At 46.9% G+C, this 25,383-nt stretch overlaps 1 protein-coding gene across 3 annotated transcripts in view; it reads right to left on the bottom strand.

Moving 5' to 3' along the window:
- Positions 1-23,460, bottom strand: part of MOCS1 (molybdenum cofactor synthesis 1) — a 38,329-nt gene extending 14,869 nt beyond the window's left edge. The window contains exons 1-3 of one of the 3 annotated variants that reach the window (XM_030759462.2): positions 22,830-23,460; positions 15,470-15,596; positions 13,892-14,059 (exon numbers count right to left, since the gene is read on the bottom strand). In XM_030759462.2, coding sequence (XP_030615322.2) covers positions 13,892-14,059; positions 15,470-15,596; positions 22,830-22,952 — 418 coding nt within the window. In that variant the 5' untranslated portion in view covers positions 22,953-23,460. The remainder of the gene's footprint in view (positions 1-13,891; positions 14,060-15,469; positions 15,597-22,829) is intronic. The other 2 variants (XM_022581837.3, XM_030759465.2) reach the window with 2 other exon arrangements.
- Between the last annotated feature and the right edge of the window lie 1,923 nt (positions 23,461-25,383).

Here is a 25,383-nt window from a genome sequence, read left to right as displayed (position 1 = left end):
AAACGCTCCCACACAGCAAACGAAATGGAAAGTCCACCTACTGAATGGCAGAAGATATTTGCAAATGATACATCTGATAAAGGGTTGATATCCAAAATATATGAAGAACTCATATAACACTAAAAAAAAAAAAACCTTTTAAAAAATGGGCAGAGGATCTGAATAGACATTTTTCCAAAGAAGATACACGGATGGCCAATAGGTATATGAAAAGGTGCTCAACATTACTAATCACCGGGGAAATGCAGATCAAAATCACAATGAGATATCACTTCACATTTGTTAGAATGGCTATGATCAAAAAGACAGGAAAAAACAAGTGCTGGAAAGAATGTGGAAGAAAGGGAACCCCTGTGCACTGCTGGTGGGAATGTAAATTGCTGCAGCCACTACAGAAGAGAGCACAGAAATTCCTTAAAAAATTAAAAACAGAACAACCATATGATCAGCAATTCCACTTCTGGGTATTTATCCAAAGAGAGTGAAAACATTAACTCAAAAAGATATATGCATCCCTATGTTCACTGTAGCATTATTTATAATAACCAAGATTTGTCCATCAATGGGTGAATGGATAAGGAAAACGTGGTGTGTGTGTGTGTGTGTGTGTGTGTGTGTGTGTGTGTGTGTAATGGAATATCATTCAGCCATAAAAAAGAAGGAAATCTTGCCATTTGTGACAACATGGATAGCCCTTGAGGGCATTATGCTAAATGAAATAAGTCAGACAGAGAAGACAAATACCATATAATCTAACTTATATGTGGAATCTAAATAAAACCAAAAAAAAAAAAAAAAAAAAAAACAACCACACACCAAAAAACCAAACCAAACAATAAAGGGATGTAGGAAAACATCCAGATGGGCAACAACAGAAAACTGGCTAAATCATGCTTTGTCTAAGTGATGATGGAGTATTATGCAACTAAAAATGACTCTGTAAAAGAATAAGTTAGGATGTTGGGAAATACACATGTCACATTAAATCCAGAGGGCAGGTTAAAAACAGTAGTTGAAAACTAGGTGCAAAGAAAAAAGACAGGACGGTCGCCAAACCAAAATGTTGGCAGTGGTTACAGTTGGGCAGTAGTGATACTGTTTTTGCTTATCTGAAATAAACATGTATTACTTTTGTAGTAAGAAAATAAAAGTTTAAAAATAAAAGTTGTTGTTTTAAAAACAAAGAAAAGAACTTTCCTCTGGGACTCTGACAATATGGAAAATTAGTAGTAGTTTTTGGCTCCCTCCACCAAATCAACCCTGAAGAAACACAGAATCCAGGAACTTAAAAAAAAAAAAAAGACAATCTCGAGAAACTCACAGGAAGATGGACAGTCCTTTCGAGCTGGTATGGGGGAGGGGGTGTGTAGCCTGGGGTTGAAGTAGACCGGCAGAGAACGGAAGCAGTTAAAGGAAAGCAAGGCAGTTCAAGCTCTCTCCTTACCCTCATCCACTGATGCCTCAGTACCATCAATGCTGTCCCCTTCCTGAAGAATTTGGTGGTAAGAGCTCCAGAGAACTAGCTTAGGAGGTCAGCTCAGGGAAGCTGCCAAAGCCCTGCTGGGATTCATCCCTCCACCCTCCCCCTCCAAAGCCCCAGGACTGGTGAATTAAAATGGAGAGTAACTGCCTCCTTCCAAATCTGCTTCTCTCCGAGGGTTTGAAGGTGAAGGTCTGTCATATTACATCACTCCAGGAGATGCCATTCTCATCACATTCTAAGTCAACAGCATCTCCCAGGGTTATGCAAGTACACAACCTGCGCTGTCCTACGTGGCCAGGCTGGTCACTGGTGGGGAGATTACAAACATGAGTGAATAACTGTGATTTTCTGGGATCTTGAGCTCACTGGGTCTACTGAAGACTAAGATCTGGCCTTAAACCTTTTCCCATTAAGCAGTGCCATACAGAATAGCTAATATCCTCAGGGGAACAAACTTACTGCCTAAACTAAGGAGACCCTTGAGAAGTACAATCAGTGCTTCCCCCACCAAAAACAAAACAAAACAAAAAAACCCCAAACACCCCCAACCCTCTATATATATCAATAGAAATGATCAAACAGACCAAGAATGTAAGATAAACATAAATACAATAAAAGAAATAACAGAAGATATTAACAATATGAAACAAAATGTTTCATTATAAAAGGGAACAAGGGAAAGTAGTAGTTAAAAACAGTATTGTGAAATAAAGAACACAAGAAATAAGTTAAATGGTAATATCAACATAGGAGAAATTGATGAGTTGGGAGGTAAGATTAAAGGGCTCTCCCAGGAAAAAGAGGAAGAGAGTAAGATACCAAAATATATTTTAAGAACCGTGGAGGCCCTAAGTAGAAGGAGCAACATCCAGATAATAGAAGTCCCAGAAAAAAATTAAACTGGAGAGAAGGAAGGGATATCTGAAAACATAACAGAGTAATGAAGAAAAGTTTCCCCAAATGTAACACAAACGTAATAGAATGAAAGGACGATGTCAATGAATGCCAATAGGACAGATGAGGAAAAGCCTATCCTAGACACATTACAGTAAAATTTAAGAAATTCAAATAACAAAGGCAACACTCTAATAACTTCCAGAGAAGAAGTGTGTATTACCAAGAGCAAAACCCAGACTGACATCAGACTTTTCGCAACAGCCAGACTGACTGTAAGGAGACAATGCAGTGACATTCTTAACATAATGAAGGAATGAACCTTGGGCATAAGATTTTAAAAGCATTCAAAATATTATAAAACTACTACTTTAAAACATTAAAAAAAACTACCTGGTATGTCAGATTTAATTAGATTCACCATCAAAATTAGAGTCACCATTAGACTCACATCAAAAAACTTTTAGAGGGGGCTTCCCTGGTGGCACAGGGGTTGAGAGTCCGTCTGCCAATGCAGGGGATACGGGTTCGTGCCCCGGTCTGGGAAGATCCCACATGCCGCGGAGCGGCTGGGCCCGTGAGCCATGGACACTGAGCCTGTGCGTCCGGAGCCGGTTGCTCCGCAATGGGAGAGGCCACAACAGTGAGAGGCCCGTGTGCCGCAAAAACAAAAAAAACTTTTAGAGGAAATATTCAAATAAGAAGAGAAACAAATTCAGGAGATGCTGTAAGAATTATGGAAATTATGAATGATCAAATACCTTGGTAAAGTTTGTTGTTATCTTAAAAGGCAGAGCATGTGCTTACAAGAGATACAGAGGGGCAGACTATTTGTAATGACCTGAAAGAAAAATTGTAGAAAATATGAACAATACAGGTGGGGGAGGGTTGAAAAAAATCAAGGGCCTAAGAGTGTGCTAAACTTTTTGCCTTGTGAGGAAGAAAAAAGGGGGAGGGTCATTTATTTAAAAGTCAAAAAGGAGGAAAAAGAAGCACAAAAAAAGCATGACAGAAAAAAAGTGTAGAAATGAGTCCAACTATTTCAACAATTACAACAAAGGCAACTAGAATAAACTTGCCAGTTAAAAGTCAAAGATTGTCAAATTTGATCAAAGTAACAGCTATGTGCTATTATAAGAGACATATCTAAAGTATAAGAATACAGAAAGGTTTAAAATGAATAGATGAAAACAGATAAAACAGCACACTAAAGCTAAAAGCAAGCTGATATAGCTTTAGTAAAATAAAATACATAGACCTTAAGACTAAAAGTATCATCATGGAGAGAGACCTACTACACAGTGATAAAAGATCCAATTTATGAAGAAGATATAACAATTCTAACCACATATGAACCTAATAAAATCACCTCAACTATAGATAAAATAAAAGCAACAGGACCTCTGGGAGAAACTAACAAAACCACCTACTTATTTATTATTGGCAGGCCAAGCAGATAAAAAGCCAGCCAAGATTGACATAACCAAAGGTTTGGGAAATAAAATTAACCAGCTGGATCCAATGAACAAATATAGACTTCTTCATGTAATAATTAAAGGACAAGCTCCTCAAGTATATAAAAAACATTTATAAAAACTGCCTATATACTACGTCATAAAGCAATCCTCAATAAATTTAGAAGGATAAGTTTCATAGAGATAAGATTCTCTGACCACAATATAATTATACTTTAATAAAAATATGAATTAAAATCCTCATATTTTGAAATTTAAAACACTGCTAAATATCTCATAGATCAAAGAAAAAATCAGAATAAAAATTAAGAAATACTTAGAACTAAATGTTATGAAAACAATAGGCTACATTAGGACAGAAACAGAAATAATGAAATAGAATATGAATACACAATAAGAGGTTCAACAAGTTCAAAAGTTGGTTTGTTTAAGAATAGCACAATGGACAAATCTCTTGCAAGACTTAACAACAAAAAGAGATAAAGACACAAATAAACCACATTAAGAATAAAAAAGACAAAACTGCAAGTAAAACTAAGATAAAAAGATAATAAGAAAATATTACCAACAATTTCATACAACTGACATAATGACAAATTAAAAAAAAAAAACTATCAAAACTGACTCCAAAAGTAGAGAACTTGAATAATACAGTAACTATTAAAGAAATTGAAGATGCAATTAAAAATCTCCCTACAAGGGCTTCCCTGGTGGCGCAGTGGTTGGGAGTCCGCCTGCCGATGCAGGGGACACGGGTTCGTGCCCCGGTCCGGGAGGATCCCACGTGCCGCGGAGCTGCTGGGCCTGTGAGCCATGGCCGCTGGGCCTGCGTGTCCGGAGTCTGTGCTCCGCATCGGGAGAGGCCACAACAGTAAGGGGCCCGTGTACTGCAAAAAAAAAAAAAAAAAAAAAAATCTCCCTGCAAATAAAATACCAGGCACAGACAATTTACACGTGAGCTCTACCAAACCTTTAAAGAAGTGATTACACCAATGTGATGGTGTTGGAAGGTGGAGCTTTTAGGAGGTGATTAGGTCATAAGGATGGAAGGATTAGTGCTCTTATAAAAAAGAGCCTACAGATCTCCCCAGCATCTTCTGCCTTATGAAGATAGAACACAATGAAAAGTCTGTGACCCAGAAGAGAGCCCACACCTGACCATGTTGGCACCCTTATCTTGAATTCCAGCCTCCAGAACTGTGAGAAATCATTTGCTGTTCATAAGCTACCCAATTTGTGGTATTCTGTTTTAGCAGCCTGATACACTACCTAACTCATTCTTTGAAATTTAATACCACAAATCAGTTAAGGCAGGCATGAAAAAGAAAAATCATACACCCAATTCACTCACGGATATAAATGCAAAAACTTACACAAAATATTAACAAACTGAACCTAACAGTAGACAAAAGCATAGCAGACCTTGCCTAGGTTGAGTGTATTCCAGGTACAATATCAGAAAAGCTATCAATGTCATTCTGAGTAACAGAGTAAAAATGAAAAATCATAGATCATCCTAACACACATTAAGAAAGTGTATAATTAGGGCTTCCCCTGGTGGCGCAGTGGTTGAGAGTCCACCTGCCGATGCAGGGGACACGGGTTCGTGCCCCGGTCTGGGAAGATCCCACATGCCGCGGAGCGGCTGGGCCCGTGAGCCATGGACGCTGAGCCTGTGCGTCTGGAGCCTGTGCTCCACAACGGGAGAGGCCACAACAGTGAGAGGCCCGCGTACTGCAAAAAAAATAAAAAAAAGAAAGTGTATAATTAAAAAAACAAACTTAGTACTAGGAAGGGAACTTCATTACCTAAAAGTTATTGTGAAAAAAGAGTAATTTGTGAAAAAAACTTCTAAGAAACATCATTCTAAAACTAACACAACATTGTAAAGCAACTATACCCCAATAAAAATTAAAAAAAGAAAGAAACATCATTCTAAATGGGGAAACATTAGGAGTATTCTTTTATTACCACTACTATTCAACATTGTACTTGAGATCCTAGATACTGCAATAGGACAAGAAAAGGAAATTAAAGACCTAAAGATAGGAGAAAAAATTGTCTTTAGTTGCAGATGATGTGGTTGCTAGTGGAGAAAACTCCACTCTAAACAGACATATTATAGCATTGATAAGACAGTGATAAGAATATCAACCATGACGGGCTTCCCTGGTGGCACAGTGGTTGAGAGTCTGCCTGCCGATGCAGGGGACACGGGTTCGTGCCCCGGTCCGGGAAGATCCCACATGCCACGGAGCAGCTGAGCCCGTGAGCCATGGCCGCTGAGCCTGCGTGTCCGGAGCCTGTGCTCCGCAACGGGAGAGGCCACAACAGTGAGAGGCCCGCGTACCGCAAAAAAAAAAAGAATGTCAACCACGACAATAATAGAAAATATAATTTTAAACATGACACTGTAACTCTCAGGATCCTAGCATAAAGCAGAATTCATCCCAGATGGTTAAAATAAAGAATTTAATGAAAGGACTACTCACAAAGGTGTGGGCAGACTTAATGGTCTCAACAATGAATAGTACAGCACTCAGACTAGAAACACTAGGGATCCATAACCATGCCTAGGGCCAAAAGGACCTGGGGAGGAAATTAAGTTAGGAGTCCAGTTAAGTCACCATGGAAGACTGGCTGCCCTGTAGGAGTTTTAGCTCTGAAGGGAACTTAGCTACAGTCAAAAACCCAGCATAGAAACAGAGCAGGGAGCAGGAAAAAAAAACAAAACAAAAACCTAATCTCATTGGTCAAACCCATCAGGAACCCAACAGGCAAGGGACCCTGGGTGATGTAGTCCCTAGGGGCCAACTACCTAGAGCAAAGAACGGGGCAAAGGAGGGAAATGGCTGTGGGAAGGTGAAGATGTGAACAAAAAAGATGTCAATTCCCCCAACTTGATACAATGCAATGAAATCCCAACAGATACACAAACAATGAACAAAGGGAATTACAGAAACTATTCCATTTACAACAGCATCAGAAAGAATAAAATACTTAGGATTTAACTTAACCAAAGAGGTGAAAGCCTTGTACAATGAAAACTACAAAACACTGCTGAAATAAATTTAAAAAGACATAAATAAATGGGAACACATCCCATGTTCATGAATTAGAAGACTTAATATTGTTAAAATGTCAATACTACCCAACGCAATCTACAGATTCAATGCAGTCCTTAACAAAATCCCAATGATATCTTTTGTATAAATAGAAAAACCCATCCTAAAATTCATATGGAATCTCAAGGGACCCCAAATCATCTTGAAAAAGAACAAAAAACTGGAGGTCTCACATTTCAATTTCAAACCTTCCTACAAAGCTACAGTAATCAAATGTGTGGGATTGGCATAAAGACAGACATAAAGACGAATGGAATAAAACAGAGCCCAGAAGTAAATCCTCACATATATGGTCAAACGAGTTTTGACAAGGGTGCCAAGACCATTCAATGGGGACAGGACATTTCAACAAATGGTGTTGGGAAAACTGGATATTCGCATGCAAAAGAATGCAGTTGGACCTAAATGTAAAACAATAAAACTCTGAGAAGAAATCATAGGAATAAAGCTTCATAACATATCCAAGAAATCACTGCCAAATCCAATGACCCAAAGGCACTGGCAACAAAAGAAAAAACAAACTGGACTTCATGAAAATTTTAAAAAATTGTACATAAAAGACACTATCCACAGAGCAAAAAGGCAACCTACAGAATGGGGGAGATATCTGAAAATCATATACCTGTTAAGGGATTAATATCTAGAATAACAGAGAACTAAAATTCAACAACAACAGAAACAACCCAATTCAAAAATGGGCAAAGGACTCAAAGAGACATTTTTCCAAAGAAGATATATTAATGGCCAATAAACACATGACAAGATGCTCAACATCACTAACCACTATGGAAATACAAATCAAAACTACAATGCAATACTACCTCACACTTACTAGGATGGCTACGATAAAAAAAAAAAAAACCAGAAAACAACAAGTGTTGGTGAGGATGTGGAGAAACTGGAACCCTTCTGCACTGTTGATAAGAATGCAAAATGGTATAGCCACTGTGGAAAACAGTATTGAAGTTCCTCAGAAAACCCAGAATTACCACATAATCCAGCAATTCCATTTCTGCGTATAAACCCAAAAGAATTGAAAGCAGGGTCTCAAAGAAATATCTGTACATCCATGATCATAGCAGCATTATTCACAATAGCTAAAACATGGAAGCAACCCAAGTTGAACAATGAATGAATTACCAAAATGTAGTGTATTCATACAGTGGAATATAATTCAGCCTTTAAAAGAAATTCCTCAATATGCCACAGCATGAATGAACCTCGAGGACATTATGCTAAGTGAAATAAGCCAATCACAAAAAGACAAATACTGCGTGATTCCACTTATACGAGGTTCTTACAGTAGCCAAAATCATAAAGCTAGAAAGTATAATCGTGGTTGCCAGGGGCTGGGGAAGAGGAGAATGGGAGTCATTATTTGATAGAAACAGATTTTCAGATTTACAGGAGACTGTAAATAGATGGTAGTGATGGCTGCATAAATGTGAATGTGAATACTTAATACCAATGAGCTGTATATTTAAATAAGTTGGTAAATTTTATGTGTATTTTAACACAATAAAAAAAGGGAAAAACATCCCAACAGAATTTTCCAGGGAACTTGGTAGGCAGATTCTAAAATTTCCATGGATGGACAAAGCTTAGAATAGCTAAAGCACTGCTGAAGAATAAAAAGGACTTGCCTTATCAGATAATGGACTTATTATGAAGCTACGGAGATTAAGACTGTATGATATTGACACAGAGACAGACAAACTGAATAGAACAGGACCCAAAACAGACCAATGCACACATGGTAGATTTATGGAGGAAGTGGGAACTATTTAGTAAAAGGAACTAGAAAAAATGACCATTCACATGGAAAAATATGAAACTGGAGTCCCTGAAATTATCCACAGATTAAAGACTTAAAAGCAAAAAGCAAAACTTTAAGTATTCTAGTAGAAACATAGGTAGTTGTTCTGACCTTGGGTGAGGTGTTTCATTAATGAGTACAAAAAGCACTAACCATAAAAGACAGAACTGACCAATTCAAGAACTACTATTGCCAAAAGAATTGTTACACAAAGTATGGCTTGCTTTTCAAATTGGAAGAAGGCATTTGCAACATACATGAAGAACTTGGAACAAACCAATATGAAAGGATAAATAACCAAATAGAAAAACAGGCACATGATACGATTTGGTATTAAAGAGAAAAATAAATATACATGGCTAACAGGTGACAAGATGACTGACCTCATTCTAAACAAAGAAGCACAAATCAAGACCACAATAAAATAGCATTTTATACCCAGTCCACTGGCAGAAGTCCAGAATGATAATACTGAATGTTGGGGAGGATCCAGGGGATCCTTATGTACCGCTGGGGAGAGTGTAAAGTGACGCAGCCACTGTAAGACAATGCCAAATTGTTTGCCAAGATTAAACATTCACATATTCAGTAACCCAGCGAATTCCACTCCTAGAGAAATTGTATACCAAGACACATGGATGAGAATACAAGTATTTAAAGCAGCACTGTTTATGATATCAATAAACTGGAAACAACCCAAATGTTCACTAACAGGAAGTGTGGTATATTCATCTAATGGAACAGGAGATCGCAGAGAAAATGAACTGCAGCTCTGGATGACGTATGTTAATTTCAGTTGCATCAAAAGAGTAATTCCTGAAAGACTGCACACAGCACGATTCTTTTAAAGTTCAAAAACACCATCTCAGTTTTAAAAAGCAAGGGAATGATAAACACCACGTTTAGGAGTGTTTCCTTGGGAGGGAGGAAGTACAGGGTAGGAAAGTCCACAGAGGTGGTTAAAGGTTCTTGCCAGGGTTCTGATTCTTCCAAAAAAAATTGATGAGGTAGTGGGTTTCCTTAGGAATTCATAACATTATTAAAACATGTAAATAAATTTGTATGAATAAAGTAAAAAAGGCCATGCACGGATCAATAATGAGATTATGTCACAAACCCAGGATTGTGATTTAATCTAATTCTAGGTAACTAGAGTCCATCAAAAATAAAATGAAACAAAAAACTTCACGCCATTTCAAAAACCTTTAATGGCTGCTCTCCATTGCATTAGGCCTCTTATGGGCTCTAAGCTGTGAGAACTGGATGCTCCATAATTCATTTCTTCAACATAACGGAAGAAAGGAAGGGAGGAAGGAAGGACAAAACAGGGAAAGCCTGCAGGACTAAGTGATTCTCCAACTAAGCTGTCATCTGACAGCGGAAGTCAGCCTTGAAATTAGAATCCAAAATCCTTCCTCTGCAAACACTGCCAACACTATCACAGTATTGATACTTGTATGTTTACAGGCATACCTTGGGGATATTGTGGGTTTGGTTCCAGACCACCGCAATAAAGCACGTATCACAGTAAAGCAACTCACATGGATTTTCCTGGTTTCCCAGTGCATGTAAGAGTTATGTCTACACTATCCTTTAGTCTATTAAGTGTGCAATAGCATTAGTCTAAAAAAATGTACATACTTTTATTAAAAAATACTTTATTGCTAAAAATTACTACTATTAAGCCTTCAAGGAGTTGCAGTAGTAACAAAGATAACTGATCACAGATCACCATAACAAAACTAATGAAAGTGTTGGAAACATTGTGAGAATTACCAAACTGTGACACAGAGATACAAAGTGAGCAAATGCTGTTGGAAAAACGGCACCGATAGACTTGCTCGATGCAGGGTTGCCACAAACCTTCAATTTGTAAAAAAGCGCAGTATCTGTGAAGGGCAGCAAAGCAAAGCACCATAAAGTAAGGCGTGCCTATAGTTCCCCTCTTTTAATTTCTTTTGGAAAATCTCAAACCTTCACCATCCAACGTGGCAGCCGCTAACTACACGTGGGCATTTACATCAATGAAAATAAAGTTCCGAATTCAGTTCCTCAGTCACAACAGCCGCTTGTGAAGCCCAAGGCTGGCTACCTTATCAGACAACAGAGACAGAGAACATCTCCATCACCCCAGAAAGCTGGATTGGACAGCACTGCCTTACACCCAAGAAAAGGAGGGAGGAGAGGAACTTGTTCATACACAAGCCAGGATGGAGGAGTGCCGGCGCGTCTTGGGGTTGGTGGAGGGGATCACAGACGGCTGACGGAGAGCTGAGGTGTCTTCTCAGGTGGAGATCGACAACACCAGTCCCGGGGCTGACAGCCTCAGGCAGGGACCCCGAGTGACCAGGACAGCCTGCTTGGTGAAACCGGCAGCCCCTTCACTCTGCGCCCTCGGGGTGGGGTCCCTCGAAACTCTCAGCTGGGAGGGCGGGACAAGCGCTTATGAACATGCCCCTCCGCTTACCCCAGCCCTTCTTCCCTAATAGCCCCACCTGCCCTGCCCTTCGGGGTGATTTTGCTCTGAAGTACCCCTGGGGAGGATCAAAGGAGCTAGGCTGGGAGATGTCAAAGTGTTAGCAAACATAGCAACTGCCATTTGTCTTGGACTACTGGGGGAGGGCTTGGGGAGGGGTAGAGTTCCCCCCACCCCACCCCTGCCCCATCAGCGCACACCCTTAAAGCAAGAGATAAATCCTCCAAAGTCAGTCACTGCAGCTGGTCCCTGTCCTAACCAGCGTCTATGTGGTGATAAACCCTTGCCAGCCTCACGCTATCAGCCAGGACCAACAACCCAGGGCCATCAGAGCAGGAAAGGCTGGGAGGTGACCAGCGCATAGATTAGGACACTGAGGCCCAGGGTGGGGCAGGAACCTGCACAAGTTCACACGGCCAGGGGGTGGAAGAACCCAGAGCGGGAACAGGGCTGCCGCCTCTCCTGGCTCCCTGGCCTCCTACTAAGCAAGGTGGTGGCTTCCGTGGAGACTCTGCATCCTTCCATCTGCGCGCAGTCACCCCTCTCTGACCAGCAGTGATCACAGGCTCGCCCACAGGCCTTGGACAGAGGGCAGATGAAGTGCCCTGACCGAGGGGGCTGGGGCCTGGCAACCAGCCAGGTTTGGCCCTTTCCTGGAACCCAGGCTGCTTTTCAGGCTCTGAGGAGCTGCCTGAACAGGGGGTCAGGTCAACTCCCCTGGGCCAGCACGTGTAGTCTAGGAATGATGGCAGGATTCCAGGTCAAGTGATCGGTGGGGGTGGGAGGGAGCTGGCCACAGGGAAAGAGGGAGGAAAGAGCTTGCAGGGGTCCCTGGGCCCCTCCTCGGGGCTCCCACAGCACCTGGGCTCCTCACCAGATGGCGGCAGGCTCCAGGGGTTGCTTCCGCCAATGGGCTGGGGGTCCCTGAAGGCTGGGCCTGCAGCTCACTCCCCTCTGACGCCAGCACAGTGCCGGGCACGTAAGAAGGCGTTCCAGAGAACGTTTACTGAACCAGCAAGTGAGGCAGAGAGCTGGGGGCTGGAGGATCCCACCCCGAGCAGCTGGAGCCGGGGCCTCAGCAGTCAAGAACATGGAAACTTATTTTCCCCGGATTCCATCTTTTACAATTAAATGCTCACGGTCTCTGCCTGACCTCGGGGCTTAGAACCAGCCTATGGCAAGAGGCTCTGCTGGGCCATACACAGCACTCGCCACTAGCTGGGCATTTCCTTCTCATTTCCTCCCAAGGTCCACCCTATAAGGTAGGTTACCCTGTCTAAAGGCTTAGGACGGACTTTAAAAGTTGCTCAAGATATACTACTAGGGCTTCCCTGGTGGCGCAGTGGTTGAGAGTCCGCCTGCCGATGCAAGGGACACAGGTTTGTGCCCCGGTCCGGGAAGACCCCACATGCCGTGGAGCGGCTGGGCCCGTGAGCCATGGCCGCTGAACCTGCGCGTCCGGAGCCTGTGCTCCGCAACGGGAGAGGCCACAACAGTGAGAGGCCCGCGTACCGCAAAAAAAAAAAGATATACTACTAGTATGAGGTGCAGCTGAGATTCACACGTGGACACGTCATCCTTCAGAGATCATATTTTGAACCACCTTCACTCATCCAGCAAACACCAGTGAGCCCCAACCGTGTGTAGGCGCTTCCCTAGGTGCTCAAAACACAGCTGTGAACAGAACCTGCCCAGCTCCATGAGAGCTTTCATGCTAGTAAATGAGGAGACAGACAAAAACCAACCAAATAACACCACGTGGTAGAGTAGGATCGCCACACTTTTTCTGTTAAAAGGCCAGACAATAAACACTTTTGGCTTTGCTGGCCATATGGTCTTTGTGGCAACTTAGCTCTGCAACAGGGGAGATATGTAAATGAGTGGGTGTGGCTATGTGCCAATAAAACTTTATTAATGGACAGTGAATTTTAAATTTCATACAATTTTCAAGTGCCACAAATGCTATTCTTTTGATTTTCTTTTTCAAGTGCCACAAATGTTATTCTTTTGATTTTCTTTTTCAATCATTTAGAAATATAGAAACTATTCTTAGCTTGCAGGTCGCACACACACAGGTGGTGGCCCGGTTTTGGTCCATGGTCTGTACCCTACCAACTCCTGGGAGACACAGCAGCTGGGGTATGTGAGGGGGAATTTAGACAGAGCAGCCAAGGAGGTCTCCCCAAGGAGATGACACGGGAGCAGACCCCTGAATGAGGCAGGCAGGGAGCCCTGTGCTCCTGGCAAAGGGAACAGCATGTGCAAAGGCCCGGCAGCATGAATGCAGGGGAGGATGGAGGCCAAGCGGCAGGAGAGAGGTCTCTGCAGTTGATGGGAACCAGATCACGTGGGCCTCCAAGCCCTGGTGAGGACTTTAGTCTAAATTTGACATCAAACCACTGGGCTCTGGCACTTATCAGCTTTGTGACCTTGGGCAAGTTACCGAACTTCTTTGTGCCTCAATTCTTTACAAAATGGGAATAGGAATGGTACCTGTCTCAGAAGGCGTAGGACTCTGTGAGCATAATGCCCGAAAGGAGTGTTAGCTTCTGATATCAATACTGGAGCCCAGCTGGAGGGGGCACAAGCTGGGAGAGGTGGTGACGACTTTTGTCAACTCACCCACGATGTCCACCACGTCCGGCCGAATGAGCGGCTCCCCGCCCGTGAGTCGGATCTTGTCTACACCTTCTTTCACAAAGAGGCGGGCCAGGGTTAGGAGCTCCTCTGTGGTCAGCAGGTCTGCCTTGGGGGTCAGAGGGACACCCTCCTCGGGCATGCAGTATTGACCTGAGGGGAGGGAGGGGACGTGGAGGAAGGAAGTGACTGCAGCGGTCAGGCTGCGATGTTACCAGTCCCCAACTCCCCCACCAGGCCACAAGTGTCTCCTGAACCCCACCCCAGCCATGAGGAAAGACCCGGCCAAGTGTGAGGTGGCACAAACCCTAGGCCAGATTCTCTTTGGGGCTCACCACTCTCACCTACAAAATTTAACACCCCTTCCCCGACTGGCCTTGCTGTCCCTCAGGGCTTAAAGATGATAAATGAGGCTGACAGCTCAGCCTGGCTGGAGGTAGGGCAGGCCGAGACATGAAAGGCCAGGGCCCTGGGCCCATTCCTTCTGCCATCGTTCATCTCCTTCATTTCATCTGGTTTTGACAAACAGGGACCCTTCTCTATGTGTCCTAAGGCGAAGGAGGCTGGGAGGTGCTCCCTGGCCTGGGCAAAGCTGCTCTCCTCTGTGGCTACACATGTTCTCACACCCAGTTTGTCTCCTACAGGCGACCATCAGTCCCATTTCACAGGTTGGAAAACTGAGGTACCACCTGTTCAGGGCAAGGTAGCAGAAGGGGATAAATGAGGCGAGCCCTGGCCAGTGAGGGGGGCACCACCTCCTCCCATCAGTTCCCATGGTACGGGTTTAATCAGTACCAGTGGTCAGGATCCGCTAGGGGGTCATTCAGTCAAATCAGTGAAAGGTCCAGAATTGGTCTTTTAAGATGGAACAGATTAGGTAACAACATCAGAACATCAGTACTGCACGTAATGGGTATTGTTTGGTTAAACATTTACTACACATGCACGTATTTACTGGGCCATGAAGTAAATGTATTTCTTATTGTGAGCTACAGTGAGAGAAAGGAAGGGAGAAGAGAAGGAGGGAGGGAAGGAAGGCAGGACAGATGGACTAACACACTTCGGAAGCCCCTCCAGCAGTGGATCTGGCCCAGAGCACTCCGCGTGGGGTTATGAAACAAGGACTCTGTGTACTAGCCTGGCCCCAGACAACTCGTCTCATGGGACTGGGGTTGGGGTGTCTTTATAGCTGCCACTGCTGCCTATCTCACTTGTTTACACCGTCCAGCAGTCCCCATGCCACGTCCTGAACCGTGGGGACCGCAAGGAAACAGGAGGGAGGGGAAAGAGCCCCGAAGAGTGGGAGATCCCAGGCCAACCTCAATCCTAAACCCAACAGCAATTCTGTTCTCCAACCTAATCCCAAGTAGAACCCAGCTTCCAGGATCATAAAACTCACCCTTGACCCCTACCTTGCCCATGAACCCCACCTGGCAAGCAAGGAAGAAGGGCAGGTGGAGTTTTCTAGAAAGAGGAATGGGGAGGATTGAGAAGGATTCCCAGACACGGGGTGATTTAGGGGCTACTGCAGCAGAGGGACAGGAGCCCAGGAGGGCGACTCACATCTGAGGTTGCACTTCTCGGTGAGGGAGATCCGCAGGTAGCTGTGGCGCCGGCCGAAGCTGTCGGTGAGGAAGGCAGAGAAGGGGGCCGCGTGCTCCCTCAGGAACCGCCTCCGTCCGGACGGCACCTGCGACAACAGGGGCTGGGGGAGAGGTGCGAGGAGCGCCCACCTGGGGAGAGCAAGCCCTCTCCCCTCGACCATCCCCTCCCTCCTCTCTGACACCCGCGCACACTGCTAGCCTTTCCATCCACATGGGCTCCGCAGTCCTGGGGGTCTGGTATTCTCCTCTTATTCACAGGTTGGGAAACAGGCCTGGAGGGAAGGACGTGCCCCTCCAAGGTCACACTCTCAGCCCCAGGGTGGAGGACCCCTGCAGGGGTGCAGCTGCCTACCGGCTGGGCAGCAAGGCACAGGGAAGGGCACTAAGCCCCAGCTGGGCCCCACCTCCTCCCTGCTACCCCTCCCTCAAAGGAAGCCTATCCGGGAACAGCCATCTCTAGCATCTCTTGGATGGGTCACTGGGAGGGCAGGTGCCATTTGGCAACTGGCAACCACGCCACCAGACAAGCACGTCCAGAAAGGAGGAGGGAGACAGCAGGTAGCTGAGAGGGAAGGTGGCCTGGGACACGGAAGCCACTTGTCCAACCCAGGCCTCCCATTCCTTACCTTGAGCTCGAAACAAAGTCACTCACTGTGAGGGAGGGGGTGTCACACAAGCTGCCTCCCCCTTGCGGATGGGGGGCTCTCTGGGGCCTCCTCAACACCCAGAAGGACCCAACAGGCCACACCCCCAGGAGCAGCCGGGGGCCACGCCCAGCTGGGCAGGGTAAACCCATGGGGAAGGCTCCCCTCCCACAGAAGGCCTTGGGGGGAAGACAGCACACTAGGGAGACCCACAGAGGGAATGAGGCCACCAGCCTCCAGGAAGGGAGAATGGAGGTGCCAGGATGGCCACCACACTAACCCCGTGCCCAGATTGCTTTAGTCCTTATCCTTCACCCACCCGTGGCCAGAAAAAAGGATTAAGGACCCACTGTTTGGGGTATAAGGGGAGGAGATGGCCCGAGGCTCCCCGCAAGGCCCAAACTCATCCTGGGGAGAGAAAGGAGGCAGCCAACCTCACCCTTTCCTAAATCTGAACTAGTTTGTTCTCTCTCCCCTCCCCCATCCTCCCATTTAGAACACAGCCCTGGGTCATGACATGCCGATGAGATAACTGCTCCACAGAGGTTAACAGTTTGCAAGGCATCTTAAGGTTTCCAAAGAATGTTCTCTGTTCCATCCCCACACCTAAAGGGATTATTATAACCAACTCTTGAATGGGGTCCAAGAACACCCCTGGCAGAACCAGGATTCAAATCCAGGTCTTCTGATTCCAAGTTCTAAATTCCTTCCCCTAGTTGCATAGGGTGTGTCCAAGAAGGTACACAGGATGGTACATAGGGCGGGGAGAAGTCATTTCTCTAGAATCTTTAGAACAGAGAAATCATGACTGTGGTGGTCATCCGTGAGGTCTATGGATAAGGCTCTGGCCTGGGGACACACTGGGAAAGTTCTCTAACTCCTCCAGGCCTGCTCTCCCAGCTGTTAAATAAGAACACAGTTGTGGGCCAAGGTTGTCTTGCTGTAAAGGAGGGGGCTAGTCAGGACACTGGTAGGGAAACACCCAGGATTCTCATGATCCTGTAACCTAAGAAAGCAGGCCTCCAGCCCTCCTGAGGTCCAGGAAGAAGAAACATTTACTTCAGAGACCTCCTCAGCCCTGGCTACATGTTAGAACCATCTGGGGAGTTGAAGAAAAAAGTTCTACTGGAGACCAGCTGAATTCAATCTCCAGATGCTGTGTTTTTTCACCTCTCCAGGTGATTCTAATGTATAGTCAAGGGCCACTGACTGACTCAGGAGGTAGAAGGGAAAGGAGAGGTAGAAGGGGGTGCTTCATGATTTTCCTGGGTCTATAAAACCGACCTCGCTCTGCCCACCCCAAGACCAGTTTCCCACATCCTCTAAGAAACCCTGCTCACAGCCCCGTGACGAGAAAGTAGCCGTCATTTCTCTGAACTGCAGTCTGAAATAAGTGTTCCTCCTTCCCTACTCACCCCACTGCCTTTCCACCAGTACCCTTGGGGGTGGGGCAGGGACACTTCAGAATCACGTGTCCCATCCCGGGACTTCCCTGGTGGCGCAGTGGTTAAGAATCGCCTGCCAATGCAGGGATCACGGGTTCGAGCCCTGGTCTGCAAAGATCCCACATGCCGCGGAGCAACTAAGCCCGTGTGCCACAACTACTGAGCCTGCGGTCTAGAGCCGGCAAGCCAAAACTACTGAGCCCACACGCCACAACTACTGAAGCCCATGCGCCTAGAGCCCGTGCTCTGCAACGAGAGAAGCCACGGCAATGAGAAGCCCACGCACTGCAATGAAGAGTAGCCCCAGCTCGCCGCAACTAGAGAAAGCCCACGCACAGCAACAAAGACCCAACGCAGCCAAAAAAATAAATAAATTTTTTTTTTTAAAAAAAAAAGAGGGCTTCCCTGGTGGCGCAGTGGTTGAGAGTCCGCCTGCTGATGCAGGGGACACGGGTTCGTGCCCCGGTTCGGGAAGATCCCACGTGCCGCAGAGCGGCTGGGCCCGTGAGCCATGGCCGCTGAGCCTGCGCGTCCGGAGCCTGTGCTCCGCAACGGGAGAGGCCACAACAGCGAGAGGCCCGCGTACCGCAAAAAAAAAAAAAAAAAAAAAAAAGAGTCCCATCCCCATTGGCCACCACAGTCCAGGAGCTCAGACACCTGGGAATCTGTGTAACAATTCAGTGATTTGTTAGTCCCCCCAGGCCTCACCTCCTCACTTGCCAAGATGCCCTCCTCACCCTAATCTTCACATCCTGGGAGAGGCGGCTGGGTGAGGGAGGAGCGAAAATAAAGCCGAGAATAGGGAGCAAGTGAGAGGACCCAGGAGCATGACTCAGCAGAAAGCAGAGAGGGAGCCGAGGAATGGGGCAACCCAGAATGGAATTAGGCCCCCACGGGAGGGGAGGCCAGATTTCACTTTTGAGACCTGGAGTGACCTTATCTAGATTCGTTCAGACTCTGTACAGCCAGTAGCTGACGCAGCCTCCTAAACACTCCCTCCCCTCCCCCTCCCCCTCGCAAACTCCTCAGTTGGGTATTAACACACCTCATCCCTGCCTCCTCCTCCAACACTGCATGCCCTACTTTCCTTCTTCCATTTTTTTTCTTCCCTTTAAACTCCCTGGAGGAAAAAATATCAGCACCAGTCAAAGGAGCCCAGAATCCTGGGATAATTACTGGGCAGATGAGACGGCAATGCCTCTCGCCCAGGCGGGGCTAGGACATGTCAGAAGTAGAACACCCTTAGGTGCTCGTATTCTCCGGCCCCGGCCTGGACCAGGCTGTTTCCCCTGGGTGGGAAGCCTTCCTGCCTGACTCTGTTTCCCGGTGTCATAGCAGGTGTCGAACCGCTGTGTCAATGAACAGACAGGCAGGTCCCTAACCCAGAGGGAAAGGTGGTGCGTGGAAAACCCAGTTGCAATGGGGTTGCCATGCATTTCTAGGCTGGTCTCTACTGTCAAAATGGTTTAGCCTCCTACAGTGGTTCTCAGCTTTTGTTACACATTAAAATCACCTGAAGACCTTCTAAGACGTGCTGATGCCAGAGCCCCAGCCCAAAGATTCGGACTCAGCTGCTCTCTGGGATGGGGCCCTAGTGGTTTATCTGAAACGTCCCTGTTCAGATCTGAAACGTCCCTGTTCAGCTCTGTAGCCCAGGCTGAGAACCACTGGCCCTGCTACACCAGGACCCAGTGCCATTTTAATCCAGGGTGATTGCGGTTCTGAGCATAGGCTTTGGGAGCAGGTAAACTTGAATTAGAAGCCTGGCTCTGTTACCAACTAGCTGTAGAGCTAGTTGCTTACCATTCTCTAAGCCTTAGCTTCCTCGTCCATAAACTGTGGAAAATGATCCTACCTACCTCAACCGGAGGAGTTCCTGTCACACGGTAGGTATTCAGGAAGTGGCTGCTCCCATTCTCTTAATCTAACTCCTACTTACAAATAACCGTTCATCATGTGTCCATGGAGGGGCACTGTGTGTGTGTGTGCTGTGACTAGTTTTCCCACTCTTGTCAGCTTCTCTCGTCTTGCAAAGCCCTACTTAATGGCAGAGGGCCCAAGGCTGGGGTTTCAGACCTGCTGTCACACCACTCAGAGCAGGACATGTGGGGTCTGAGCTTCCCGAGAACCACAGATACTAGTGCCACAACCAGGAACTAGGCAGCCTACCACACGCTACTGGTTATATCTTGTCTACCAACCCAGTGCAAACTGGGATGAAGTGGTGGGGAAGAGTGGTAGGAAGGAGTTAGTTAAGGGAGGGACCCTGCCCTCAAAGTGCCTCCTCTAATATTCACTAACCTTGGGCCTTTGATCTGAATGATAAAGGCCGACCCCCAAACAGCTCTGGAGAGTAGACACTAGAAGAGCAGGAGAAAAAGAGCACAGGCCAAACCCAAGTATCACTGGCCCTGATTTACCTGCTCCTTGGGAGGATGTATACCCAGCGTGGCTCAAAATTAATCTCTATTGAATGAGGGGACCTGGCAAAGTGCCCAGCCCCAGGCTTTGACCTCTGCTCCCCCTCCAGCCCCACCCTAAGTGTGAGGTCTTCACACCTGTGGCTCCCAGCAAGGATAAGTCACACTTCATTGAAACAAAGCTGGGCAGGTTGGAAGTCCAGGCAGCCCCCTGAAAGGTCTCCTTTCCTTCCACGTGTGACTGCCCCGCCCCGGCCCTCCTCATGTACCAGTCCCTTCCTGCACAGCCCTCTCCCACGTTGTGTTCTCTCCAGCCCCCTGAACAGCTGGGTGCCTTTGCCTGGCAGTCTTCCTTTCCCCTGCCCCTGCCCCAAGGAAGCAGGCCCAGGGCCTGAGGCCAGCCCCTTGTCCCAACAAAGCCTGCACGGAGCCTGAGAGGGAGAAAGAAGGGCGTAGTGCTTGCAACTGGGGGAAGCCCTCTGTCTTGCTGCCCCAAACAGGCTGGAGGGAGCTGTCTCCCCAACCCGCCTCCCCTTTCCACCTGCAGAAGCTCCTCGATCTGCCCCGGGACCAAGCCCAATGCCCCTATCCACTGTCCTCGCAGCCAGCTCCCTCCCCTCACTGCACAACTCTCCCACACCTACACCCCGACACACAGACAACAGCCAGGGGATTTCCCTGTCTCTCCAAGCACTTGCCATCTCAAACCAGACCTCAGGGCCCCGCGTAGGGTATGGGGGAAGGGAGGACAGGGCTTCCAGATGCCCCCACCCCTGCTCCTGCCAACTGGCAAGCTCGGTGGATTGGTTGAACATACCTCTGAGATTTTCCTAAGGACATTCTGTGCCCTCCCCCACTGCGTACAGATGGGCTAGTCCATCCCACTGGTTTTAAAGACAGGAAGAGAGGGGAAGAGACAGGCCCAGGAGCCAGGTCAAACTGGGGGCAAAGCGAGCATGAAAGCTTGGGGCTCCCTGTCCAGTGCTCTGTCACGTGCACCCTCACCAGACCTGTTTCAAACAGCCAAAAAATACCTGCTAACTCTACCGCCTGCAGAGCACCGGCTAAGCACTGTACCAAGAAAGGCAGGGGAGCACCCAGCACCCAAGGAGCAACCTATCTGAGGATAACCCTGGTGGGGAACGTCCAGGGTGGGAGGTCTGTGATCAGATAGTTGACAGAATGACTATCCTGAGTGTCCAGGTGGGAGGGGACTTAGGGGACACAGAATGTGGCAATGGCGGCAAGCATAATTACAACAAACATGTGCAATCCACGTGCACGGCACGTACATGTGCCAGGTTTTGTAGACACTGTTATTCCCATTTTACAGAGAAGAACACTGAGGCACTGAGAAGACCTGCTCAAGTTCACACACCTAATAAGTGGTAGGGCTGGGATTCAAACCGAGGCATTCTGAGTCCACCTTCTTACCTGCTAACGCTACCTGCCCTCATGGTGTAAAGGTAAGGGTAAGAGCAGCCTCTCTTCTACTCTCCCCACAGAAAAGAAGCAGGAGCACAAGTGCTAGAGTTTGAGCTCCGGTTCCCTTACTTTACAGCTCAGGGACTCCAGGGAAGTTAACTTCCATGAGCACCCTCACCTGAAAATACAAACTCTACTCACTTCACATGGTTTATTGTGAGGACTGAAAGAGAGCACGAATGAAGCCACTTAGCACAGGATGAAAGGTACAAAGTAAATGAGGGGCAAGGGGGAGAAGAAACTTCTCTTTTCCTGAATTCTTTAAAGATCTCTCATCTTTGCTTTCCAATTTTTCCCTCCACAAAGTTCAGAGTTCAAGGATACTGACAAACTTCTCCACCTCCCAGAAATGGGATCTGCTTATCTGAGGATCCCGCGGGTGGGGGGGAAGGGGGGATCAGATCTGGGGAAAGCAGGTCAGGCTGAGGCCCTCCCCTTGATTGAGCAACAGCAGGTGCATGATCTGATGAATCCCAGAACTTGAAACCCTGAGCCAGGAGGTGGGAAAAGAATGACCAGATCAGCCTAGAAAAGGCGTCACCAAAAAAGAGATGCTTCTCCCCAAATGATTCCCTGACAACATGGACAAAACAAATTTAAAACTTCTTATGCTGGAAACCCCTCTGAGATGCTGTTAAGGACTGAGGGGGTCTATCCCAACCCTAAAGACATAGCGGAGTCCCTAACCTGCAGGACCCCTGGTCCTGACTCCATTCTGCTCTAGAAAGAGACTGAACCCTCCTAAGGGAAATGAAGATGAAACAAAAAGAGTCAGTGAAGGACGGGTCACACAACCCTGTGACTACAAAGTGACAGTTGACTACTGGCAGCACCAAGGTGACGTTTTTAGTCAGTGCCACACTATGAAGTGGGGTGTCACAAAAACACCTGATCACACACAACCTCCACTGGGGGGCAGGGAGGAAAATGTTTAAAGAGGCTGGGTGTGAGGCAGGGCGGAAAGGGGTACTAATAATATCTCATTGGTCCCAGAGTCCTGCCGCCTGCTCCCCCATCTCTGGGAGTCACTCAGACCTGGAAGTGGGTTGCACGGATGGGTGGGCAGGGAGGTTTTTAAGCCAGACCCCAAGGAGCGCCCCACCCCGCCACCCCTCGTTGGGATACCGGGTGAGACTGGGCAGTCTATCTAGAAAACATCATTCCACTCCTCTCCCCACACCTAAATAAGCGCTGAGGAGTCCCTCGCAGAGGCAGACACCCCTCCCAGAAGCAGCTACCGCGGACGGGCCGGGGTGCTTCTGGGCATAAGGTGCAGCTGCCAGGCCACCCCCTCCCCCAAGAAAGTGTGGATGCGGGAGGCTCACCTCCACGGCAGGTTGGGAGGGCTCCCCGGGGTGTGGCTGCGTCACCAGAGCGCCCGAGCTGCAGCTCCGGACGCTGGACCTCAGGACCCGCCGCAGCATCCGGGACACCGGTTGGGCCGCCATGAAGCCTGTCCGGCAAGGCGAAACTACACTGGGTAGCCGGCTTTGGGAGCACGCTAGTCCGGGACTCGCTGCCCCGGGTCCTCCCGGCAGGGGCGTGGTGGGGGCGGGGCCATACCAGCCAATCGGTGAGGGCACCGTGCCGCGCGGCCTTCTGGGAGTTGTAGTCCACACCCTCTGCTCCTATCCCAGGAGGCTAAGTGTTCTAGGCCTTGCAAAGCACAAGTTCAAACTCACCCAAAGATCTTCAGTCTTTTCCTACAGGCAGCTCTGGACTTTGTGCCAGTCACACCATGACCTAAGTGCTTTAGGGTCAGGTGAATGAACTTTAAGGAGGTACCAAAAAAGTGGGTTATCAAGATAAATAATTTTTTGCGGTACGCGGGCCTCTCACTGTTGTGGCCTCTCCCGCTGCGGAGCACAGGCTCCGGACGCGCAGGCTCAGCGGCCATGGCTCACGGGCCCAGCTGCTCCGCGGCATGTGGGATCTTCCCGGACCGGGACACGAACCTGTGTCCCCTGTATCGGCAGGCGGACTCTCAACCACTGCGCCACCAGGGAAGCCCAAGATAATATTTTAATGCAATATTTTAAAAAGTCAGGGACTTCCCTGGTGGCGCAGTGGTTAAGAATCTGCCCGCCGATGCAGGGCATACGGTTCGAGCCCTGGTCTGGGAAGATGCCACATGCCGCAGAGCAACAAAACTACTGAGCCTGCGCTCTAGAGCCCAACTCCTGAGCCACAACTGCTGAGCCCCCATGCCACCGCTACTGAAGCCCGGGCACCTAGAGCCTGTGCTCTGCAGCAAGAGAAGCCACTGCAATGAGAAGCCCGCACACTGCAACGAAGAGCAGCCCCGGCTCACCGCAACTAGAGAAAGCCCCTGTGCAGCAAGGAAGATGCCACACAGCCAAAAAGTAAATAAATAAAAAATTAAAAAAAAAAATAAATAAAGTCAGAATCAATGCAAAACAATCCATAATAAACAAAATATCAATATTTTATATAAAAACAATAACTGATCCTGCATGTTTATGACTTACGACTTACCTAACTCCTTTCACTGTTGTCTAGGCCCTGATTGTAGGATGGTCAGCTTGCTCCTTCAAGATACACTTCTCCAGGGACTTCCTTGGCAGTCCAGGGGTTAACACTCTGCACTTCCACCGCAGGGGCTGTGGGTTCCATTTCTGGGAATGGTTTTTTTTTTTAACCAAAAAAAAACATGCTTTTTTTTTAACCAAAAAAGTTAAAAAAAAAAAACAAAAAACGATGCACTTCTCCAACTGTGCCCCCAAAGGAAGCTAACAATCTTGGCCTCTCTGTTTAAAAAAGTATGTAGCAAGAAGTCATAAAATGAGTAGATATCATCTTTGGAATGCTTCCTACACACCAAACACCATGCTAATGACATGGAGGAACCTTAAATGTATATCACTTAATACTTACAATAATCCTACAGTTACTAGGATGTCAATTTCGCAACTTAGGAAACAGAAGCTTAGAGAGGTTGGGTAATTTTCCCAAAGTCACCTGGCTGATAGGTGGCAAAACTGGGGTTTAAACCCAGGACAATATGATTCCTAAAGTAAAGATTCAGTATGTATCAGGAAATGGGAGGGGTGGGGGGTGTCCCTTTCTCTCTCTCAAAAACAAAGAGCTATAGTCTTTAAGGTTTCTCATGGAATGCACACTCAGTAATGAGTCTACGTACTAAGAATCTTATGCTCAAATAGGCCTATCTGTTGTATCCAAAACTATCACCATGGAATTGCAAGAACCAAACGCTGAATAGCATCATGGGAAACTCACCTTTAGTCTGATGCTAAAATCCTAGCTTTTCTGAAAGTCTCATTGCATTTGTACAAGTCAGTTGTAGTCAGTTATCTTTTCCTTTCCACTAGTCTATCAATTCTTCAAGACCAGGATCTACATCCTTATTTCCTAATATACACTTGGCAGCTAGTATCTTTCAGTCAAAGTTCAGACAATACATGCAGGGGGTGAGAGTGTGTCTGAGTACATTTGAGACAGTAGGACAGGCCTCACAGAAGTCTCTTTGCAAAGGGCCTGAGGACCATGGAGGACTGTTGAAGCTCTGTCCATGGCTAAGCTGGATGCCTGTCTTCCCTCCCCCACCCCCCATCCAAAAGGATCCAGGACAAAACTTGGAAACAACCAAGATGTCCTTCAGTAGGTAAATGGATTAATAAACTGTGGTACATCTAGACAATGCAATATTATTTCAGTGCTAAAAAGAAATGAGACATCAAGCCATGAAGAGACACGGAGGAACCTTAAATGCATATCACTAAGTGAAAGATGCCAATCTGAAAAGGCTCCCTACCGTATGATTCCAATTACATGACATTCTGGAAAAGGCAACACCATGGAGACAGGAAAAAAATCAGTGGTTGCCAGGGCTTAGTGGGA

This window comes from Delphinapterus leucas, chromosome 10 (genome assembly GCF_059928025.1).
Source record: "Delphinapterus leucas isolate spDelLeu-1000000601 "Yukka" chromosome 10, BTC_Dleu_Yukka2, whole genome shotgun sequence".
Taxonomy (NCBI): Eukaryota; Metazoa; Chordata; class Mammalia; order Artiodactyla; family Monodontidae; genus Delphinapterus; species Delphinapterus leucas.
The sequence above is the reverse complement of the archived record's forward strand: the minus strand, read 5'-3'. Positions and strand labels throughout refer to the sequence as shown.